General features: G+C 46.7%; 1 protein-coding gene across 1 annotated transcript; it reads left to right on the top strand.

The window, feature by feature from the left end:
• Positions 1-473: 473 nt before the first annotated feature.
• LOC137359698 (histone H3-like) lies at positions 474-938 on the top strand. The gene has a single exon (XM_068025478.1). It carries the CDS (start codon positions 474-476, stop codon positions 882-884), a length of 411 nt encoding a protein of 136 aa, XP_067881579.1. The 3' UTR covers positions 885-938.
• Positions 939-9229: the final 8291 nt, after the last annotated feature.

The following is a 9229-nucleotide window of genomic DNA, read 5'->3' as shown; positions in this document are numbered from 1 at the left end:
GAGACTTTCTGCCGCCGCTTACAGACTGTTTCAAAAAGGACGGAGAATAAACCCGAATAGATACCAGATTGGAAAAGTGTATCTGGAACTTGTGACAAAGTGTAGAATAATACAAGAGAAAGAGTTTAAAATCTTTGCTGTAAAAGATCTTTGCTGACAAATATCATTGAAATGTTCTGATCATGTTCATAAGATGAATTAAAGCAAATTTCTCCTTTGTCAAAACCGTTGTTTCCGGCACTGATATTGGCGGTTTTTTTTTTAATTGAGTAATCAGTAATAATCGACCAATTGGAGGCAATAGCTTCCTGTGTTTCTGTTTATTATCGGAGTTTGGTTTAAACTGAATGGGCGTCGGGTTCCAGCCAATTACTGCTCAGGGCGGTTCCTCACAGAGTTTAAAAAGGCGGATGTGCAGCAGATTCAGTATTAACAGTCTGTGTGTCTCAGATTGTGCAGAATCCGTTGAGAAAATGGCCCGGACAAAGCAGACAGCGCGTAAATCGACCGGAGGCAAAGCTCCTCGCAAACAGCTGGCTACCAAAGCGGCCCGGAAGAGCGCTCCAGCCACGGCTGGAGTAAAGAAGACTCATCGCTACAGACCCGGCACTGTGGCTCTGAGGGAGATCCGCCGCTACCAGAAATCCACTGAGCTCCTCATCCGCAAACTGCCCTTCCAGCGCCTGGTCAGAGAGATCGCTCAGGACTTCAAGACAGACCTGCGCTTCCAGAGCTCGGCCGTCATGGCCCTGCAGGAGGCCAGCGAGGCTTACCTGGTGGGGCTCTTTGAGGACACCAACCTGTGCGCCATCCACGCCAAGCGAGTCACCATCATGCCCAAAGACATCCAGCTGGCCCGCCGCATCCGCGGGGAACGCGCCTAAAACCCGGCTTCAGTAACAAGTGTAACAAGGGCTCTTTTCAGAGCCACCAAATCAGCAAAGGAAAGAACTTCCATCTCTGTTCATCATCAAACCCATTAGATTGGAGGGGCGGTCACATGGTTTCTGTTTTGTCACATCACTTTCCCGAAAGGCCTGTCGGACTGAGAGCTGATCTGGAATTTAGAAAGCAGCATTACCGGAGACTCATTGCTGTTCAGCACAATCTCAACCCTGCTCCTGGGATCCGTTAGCTGACATTTGGGGAAAATAAATAGATCCCAGTTTTATTTGGAAGGAATTAATGGAGCCAGCTCCGTTCACATGAGGGTTATTTACAAACATTACCCAATGAGTTCGCTAATAGTTGAATCCCTTGGAGATCGGTACACAGGACATGTAAGGCAGCTCGGTCACACTGACTCGAACCGCCAGTTCCCCGGGGTTGCAAACCCTGACACTGCGGGGAGAGAATCCCCGACTCTCCCGCCGACGGGGGAAACAGACAGCTCTGTGTCCGGAGAATAGGGAGGGCCGGGGGGGAAGGCACATATTAAAGCGCTGCAATGGACTCAGCTCCCGTGTGTGAGCAACTCTCAGATTCCGTCCTCTGGGAACAGTGCGGTCTAAACAGATCAGGTTAGGAGAGAAACATACAGCCCGAGAATGGCCTCTTCCTACATTTACTCTGTTCCGGGAGCAAATTCTCATTGAGAAGCCGGAGAGAGAGAAAAAACAGAATTCAAACTGTCTGCATGCGAAACAGGTCAATCCACTGTTGCAATACCTCCATCACTGATTCCCTCCTGACAGTAACCAGTCCTTTCACAGAGACTGTGGGTGGCTCTGAAAAGAGCCTTTGGTTTATTAGATGATATTTTCGCCTCTTTACTTTTTCTGGGAGCTCTGAGCACTGGTTTTCTTGGGCAGCAGCACGGCCTGGATATTAGGCAGCACCCCACCCTGAGCGGTGGTCACTCCTCCCAGCAGCTTGTTGAGCTCCTCGTCGTTGCGGACGGCCAGCTGCAGGTGTCTGGGGATGATGCGGCTCTTCTTGTTGTCCCGGGCCGCGTTCCCGGCCAGCTCGAGGATTTCAGCGGTCAGATACTCGAGCACAACAGCCAGATAGACCGGGGCTCCGGCACCCACACGCTCAGCATAGTTACCCTTTCTCAGGAGTCTGTGAACACGGCCCACTGGGAACTGCAGTCCAGCCCGGGAGGAGCGAGACTTGGCCTTGGCCCGAGCTTTCCCGCTGGTCTTTCCTCTTCCTTTTTTTTTAATTTCCAAAATATACTTTATTCATAAAAATCTGTAAAAATTGCATTGCCAAACAGTTTCCAAACAGCACGAAAAGATACAAACATTGCAAAAGAGATCAGTTTCTTTCAATAATGTCATGAGTTTCTTCCCAACCCTTCCGTTTCACAATTGTCATGTCAATTACAGTTTTACATTTACAGCAATTGAGAATATTAACGATACAGTTCGAGGGGCTTCCCATGGTTCCAGCCCCTCAGTCCAGCTTGGTGGGGGAACCTTACACTGTGGTCTTTCCCTATTGAGCCTTTGCTGCGGCTGCCCCAAGCTTTAGTGCGTCCCTCAGCACGTAGTCCTGGACCTTGGAATGTGCCAGTCTGCAACATTCGGTGGTGGACAACTCTTTGCGCTGGAAGACCAGCAAGTTTCGGGCAGACCAAAGGGCGTCTTTCACCGAATTGATAGTCCTCCAGCAGCAGTTGATGTTTGTCTCAGTGTGCGTCCCTGGGAACAGCCCGTAGAGCACAGACTCCTGTGTTACAGAGCTGCTTGGGATGAACCTTGACAAAAACCACTGCATCTCTTTCCACACCTGCTTTGCAAAGGCACATTCCAGGAGGAGGTGGGCGACCGTCTCTTCCCCACCACAGCCAACGCGGGGGCACTGTGCGGAGGGGGCGAGACTTCGGGTGTGCATGAAGGATCTGACGGGGATGGCCCTTCTCACCACCAGCCAAGCTACGTCTTGGTGCTTGTTTGAAAGTTCTGGTGATGAGACATTCCGCCAAATGACTTTGAAGGTCTGCTCGGGGAACCATCCGACAGGATCCACCGTTTCCTTTTCCCGTAGGGCCTTGAGGACATTCCGTGCAGACCACTGCCTAATGGACCGGTGGTCAAAGGTGTTTTTCCGCAGAAACTGCTCCACGAAGGATAGGTGGTACGGCGCCGCCCAACTGCATGGTGCGTTCCGCGGCAATGTGACCAGGCCCATCCTTCGCAACACCGGGGACAGATAGAATCTCAGCATGGAGTGACACTTGGAGTTTGCGTACTGGGGATCTACACATAACTTGATGCAGCCGCACACGAAGGTGGTCATCAGGATGAAGGCCACGTTGGGTACATCTTTCCCGCCCATGTCCAGAGATTTGAACATCGTGTCCCTCCGGACCAGGTCCATTTTAGATCCCCAGACGAAGCGGAGAATGGCTCAGGTGACTGCCACGGCGCAGGAGTGGGGTATGGGGCAGACCTGCGCCACGTAGAGCAACAACGTGAGCGCCTCGCACCTGATGACCAGGTTCTTACCCACAATGGAGAGAGATCGCTGCCCCCACATGCCCAAATTTTGTCGTACCTTGGCTACTCGCTCCTCCCATGTTTTGGTGCACGCCCCGGCCCTTCCGAACCATATCCCCAGCACCTTCAGGTAATCTGACCTGACGGTGAAGGGGACAAAGGATCGGTCAGCCCAGTTCCCAAAGAACATGGCCTCGCTCTTGCCGTGGTTAACTTTGGCTCCCGAGGCCAGTTCGAACTGGTCGCAGATGCTCATCAGTCTGCGCACGGACAGCGGATCCAAGCAGAAGACGGTGACGTCATCCATGTACAGGGAGGTTTTGACCTGAGTGCCTCCGCTGCCTGGGATTGTCACCCCTCTTATGCTCGCATCCTTCCTAATAGACTCAGCAAAGGGTTCAATACAGCAAACAAACAAGACCGGGGACAGAGGACAGCCCTGTCTGACTCCAGATTTGATCGGGAAACTTTCAGATTCCCACCCGTTGATTGACACTGCGCTACTGATATTTGTGTAGAGCAGTTGGATCCAATTGCAGATTCCCGCCCCAAACCCCATTTTGGAAAGCACGTCCATTTTGGAAAGCATGTAGGTGTGCGACATCAACAATCTCACAAATACTTTGACGAAGAATGGTTATTTTCCACAGCATTTACTGTACTTATAGACTGAGAACTCATCTCATTGGTCGTTACTTAATTCACCTCATTTGCCTATATTCTTCACCAATCAGGACACTGACAAACGGAAGAGGGCGGGATTTACCCGCCACACTACCAGAAGCAGAGAATTTGTCAATTTCACAAAGCCCGCCAATTTCATTCTCGGAAAAGAGCGGATTAAAATAAATGTCATCCTTAGTCAAAGATTTCAAATCCCTTCTCTTTTTTTTGTTTTATTCAATTATTTCCGTCACCAATCACAAGCGCGGTTTAAAAATGTTGTTTAAATTGTGGTTCATTCTACAATCGTTTACAAACTGTTCCAGGTGGGAATAAATCCCTGTTCATAGCATTTCCCTGAAGGAAAACACTCAGTTTAGTCTTCAATCAGAGCCCAGTGTCCTTCTCTGAAAAGAGGAAGCCGGATCTGCTCAATCTGCTCTGTTCCTGTTCCGGCGAGTTGCTGTGAATAAAACGATGAATCAGTTCACATTTCAGGAATAGAGTGAAGGGACTAAGGTCTGACCTTTACAGCTAAAAACAGCTGTTAATGCAGTCATTCAGGAGCTGTGCAATAATAACAGCTTTAAGCAAAAAAGCGAAGGCGGATGAGCGGATTATGTGTCCGTGTACAGTTTATGGGACAGAAGACACAGGTACAGCAGTGGGAACGTTATTATGTTATACATTGTTTTAAAATAATTTAATAGAGATGTTCGGATGCAGCTTTTTCAGAGAGATTGTGGGTGGCTCTTAAAAGAGCCGTTGTGTTTGATCTGTTTTTCAGTCCATTGTGCAGTTTTACTTGGAGCTGGTGTACTTGGTCACCGCCTTTGTCCCTTCCGACACGGCGTGCTTGGCCAGCTCCCCGGACAGCAGCAGGCGCACGGCGGTCTGGATCTCCCGGGAGCTGATGGTGCTGCGCTTGTTGTAATGGGCCAGGCGGGAAGCCTCACCCGCGATGCGCTCGAAAATATCGTTCACAAACGAGTTCATGATGCTCATGGCCTTGGAGGAGATGCCGGTGTCGGGGTGAACCTGCTTCATCACTTTGTAGATGTAGATGGAGTAACTCTCCTTCCTCGACTTTCTCCGCTTCTTGCCGCCCTTTGCTGACGGTTTATTTAAGGCTTTCTTGGCGCCCTTCTGAGGAGCTGCTTTCTTCTCTTCAGGCATTTTTAGATTCAATTTCAGACACAGAAATAAACCAAACCCCTTCCGAGTGCGGATTAAATAGACAATCCCGCAGCTCTATGCTAATGAGGGATGGGGGGAAAGTAAAGATTGTGATTGGGTGATTGGGAGTGATGTCATAAAGGTTTTTTAACTGTAATTCTCTAATTGGTGTTTTTCCCCATCCAATCAGAATAAACATTTGCAACCAATCACAAACACCCTTCCTGCAATCAGGAAGGATATTTCACGAAGATCCTCCGGCCCCAGTTGATATTGAAAGAACCGCTCCCTGTGTGCAGCTCCCTGGAAATGTCCTGGCTGTTGGTGGGAGGACATTTATTGATGATTCTCTGTCGTTGTGTCTCTGCTATTGCATGTGAATGTGCAATTAATTCCACTGCTTTTCTTCTGTGGTACTGTGTTTGCACATGTTATGTAATTCGGTAGCTCTCGGTCTCTGGTGCTGTATGGATTCCTTATCTATCTGTCAGACTCTGGTACTGTGTTTGAGTATGACATCCATTCTGTATCTGTCAGTCTCTGGGATGGTACGTGAATTTGGGACTGACTCTGAATCTGTCAGTGGTTCTGTATGTGTGGAATTCAAGCTATCTGTGTCAGCATCTCACAATATGTAGGAGTTCACGATTTATTTGTCAGTCTCTGGTAATTTTGGCAGTTACTGAATCTGCCAGTGGTACTGTAGGAGTGTTTGTGATTGATTTTGTATGTGTCAGTCTTTGCTACTACATCGGAGTGTGGGATTAATTTTGTATCTCTCAACCTCTGGTAGTGTGTGAGATTGTGGGATGAATTGATCAGCAGTCAGTGGTGCTCTATGTGAATGTGGAAATCATTCTGTAACTCCGTCTCATATTGTCATGTGCGAGTGGGAATCACATGTATCTTTTAATACCTTGTGGTGTGTGTGAGCATGGGATTCATCCTGTACTTGTCGGTGGTACTGTATGCATCTGTGGGATTGATTCTGTACCTTTCAGTCACTGGTATTGTGTATGAAAGTGAGATGAATTCTGGATCTGCCACACACTGGTTGTGTGTGTGTGTGTACACGTGTGTGTAAGAATATAATAAGATACGAAATAGGAGCAGAAATAGGCCATTTGACCCATCAAGCCTGCTCTGCCATTCGATAAGATCATGGCTCTTCTGATTGTTACCTTAATTTCACCTTCCTGCCTGCGCCCATAACCATTGATTCCCAACCATTGATTCCCATGTAGATCAAAAATTTGTCTAACAGAGCCTTGATTCAATGACTCAGCCTCCACAGTCCTCTGGGGAACAGAATTCCAAAGATGAACAACCCTCTGAGAGAAGAAATTCCTCTTCATCTCCTTCTTGAATGGAAGACCACTTAGCTTGAAACTCTCGCCCCTACATTCCCCCACAAGGAGAAACATCCTCTCAGCATCTACCTGTCCAGCCCACTGAGAATCTTATAGGTTTCAATAAGATCACCTCTCAATCTTCTAACTACAGTGGGTAGAGGCCCAACCTGCTCAACTTTGTCTCATAAGGCAATCCTTCATCACAGAAATCAGCCTAGTGAACCTTCTTTGAACTGATTCCAATGCAAGTATATCCCTCCTTAAGTAAGGAGACCAAAACTGTATGGAGTCCTTTAGTTGGGTTGTCACTAATGCCCTAGACAGTTATAGTAAAACTTCCCTACTTTTATACTCCATTCCCCTTGCTAAAAATGCCAACATTCCATTTTTCTTCCTAATTACTTGCTATACCTTCATGCTAACTTTTTGTAATTCATGTACCTGGCACCCAGATCCCTTGGTACAGCAGCATTCTGCAGTCTCTCTCTATGTAAGTAATATTCTGTTTTTCTATTCTTCCTGCCAAATTAGACAACCTCACATTTTCCCACATTATACTCCAGCTGCCAAACTTTTGCCCATTGACTTAACCTATCTATATCTCTTTGCAGACACTTTATCTTCTTCATAACTTGCTTTCCTATCGATCTTTGTCACATCCATAAATTTGGCAACAATACACTTGATCGCTTCATGTAAGTTATTAATATAGACCATACATAGTTGAGGCACCAGCACTGATCACTGTGGCACTCCATTAGTTAGATTGCGAAAATGAAAATGCCCAATTTATCCCCACTCTCTGTTTCCTGTGAGTTAGCTCATCCTAGATCCATGTGTGTATAGTCTTCAGTTTGTATCTGTCAGCATCGAGTGTTCCATGTGAGTTTTGGACTCTTTCTCAATCTCTCAGTGCTACTATTTGTGTGTTAGATTGCTTTAGATGACTCAGGCTGAGGAATTGTGAGTGAGTGCAGTCATCAACCGATGCCTTTCAGCACCTGGCACTGAGCATGTGTTTCAGCATCACTCTCTATCTGGCAGTGTCTGGTACTCTGTATGAGTATGGGATTCATGATATAATCTTCTGTCCCTGGGACTGTTTGCAAGTCTGGATTCATTCTACATAAAATGTCAGCACAGCAACAGGCCACTGATGTGGTCGGTTTTAAGCAGACAATATGTTTGAGGTTTTGCCTAGTATTAAATATCTGTCACTGTGAACACAATAGTGAAAGATAATGTATCCTACAATCTAATACCGGATTGGTGTGCAAGTGTAACTCAGACTGTACGAAGCAATTTGATCAGTGTCATTCAGTCGGACAGTGAGAATTTTGGACTTGCATGTAAAATGAGCTCAGTCTGGAACTGTACAGTATCTTCCATCTGACACTATATGTGGTTTTTGGACTGGTAGAAAACTTATAGCTCACTAGACAAATCAAATTTATATTGTATATTTTAGTTCCACAATCCAGATAAGTTTTAAACTGGAATCTGAGTTTGTATCTTAGGTTATACTGTTTTTCATAATCTCTCAATCTGATTATGCAGTTGAGATATGGAGTAGTGTCCAAATGTGGGTGATGCAGTGGTTAGCACCGCAGCCTCACAGCTCCAGTGACCCGGGTTCAGTTCTGGGTACTGCCTGTGTGGAGTTTGCAAGTCCTCTCTGTGACCGCGTGGGTTTCCGCCGCGTGCTCCGGTTTCCTCCCACAGCCAAAGACTTGCAGGTTGATCAGTAAATTGGCCATTGTAAATTTCCCCTAGTGCAGGTCTGTGGTTGGAGAATGGTGGGGATGTGGTAGGGAGTATGGGATTAATGTAGGATTAATATAAATGGGTGGTTGTTGGTCGGCACAGACCCGGTGGGCCGATAGGCCTGTTTCAATGCTGTATCTCTAAATAAAAATAAATACATTATGGGAATTAATACTGCAACTTCTAAACTCATAACGTGTAAATATTTAGCTGGTATTTAACCTGAATCTCAGAGTACATTATTGAGGTTAATTCTGTAACTTAGAAACGGGAACCACGTGCCAGTTCTATATGTATTTAAATTGTAGCTGAGGTTAGTCATGGAGTCAGAGTTATACAGCATAGAAACAGGCCCTTCAGCCCATCGTGTCCATGTCAGCCATCAAGCACCTATCTATTCTAATCCTATTTTCTAGCACTTGGCCTGTAGCCTTGTATGCTATGGCATTTCAAGTGCTTATCTAAATTATTCTTAAATGTTGTGAGGGTTCCTGCCTCTACCGCCCCTTCAAGCAGTGTGTTCCAGATTCCAACCCCTCTCTGGGAGAAAAGGTTTTTCCTCAATTCCCCGCTCAACCTCTTGCCCCTTACCTTAAATCCATGCCCCCTGGTTATTGACACCTCTGCTAAGGGAAAAAAAGTTTCTTCCTATCTACCGTATCCATGCCACTCATAATTTTTTATACCTCAATCAGGTCCCCCCTCGGCCTTCTCTGTTCTAAGGAAAACAACCATGGCCTATCCAGTCTCTCTTCACAGCTGAAATGTTCCAGCTCAGGCAACATCCTGGTGAATCTCCTCTGCAACCTCTCCAGTGCAATCACATCCTTC

This window comes from Heterodontus francisci, unplaced genomic scaffold, assembly GCF_036365525.1.
Source record: "Heterodontus francisci isolate sHetFra1 unplaced genomic scaffold, sHetFra1.hap1 HAP1_SCAFFOLD_121, whole genome shotgun sequence".
In the NCBI taxonomy this organism is placed as follows: Eukaryota; Metazoa; Chordata; class Chondrichthyes; order Heterodontiformes; family Heterodontidae; genus Heterodontus; species Heterodontus francisci.
Note: the sequence above shows the minus strand (reverse complement) of the source record. Positions and strands in the feature narration are given on the sequence as shown.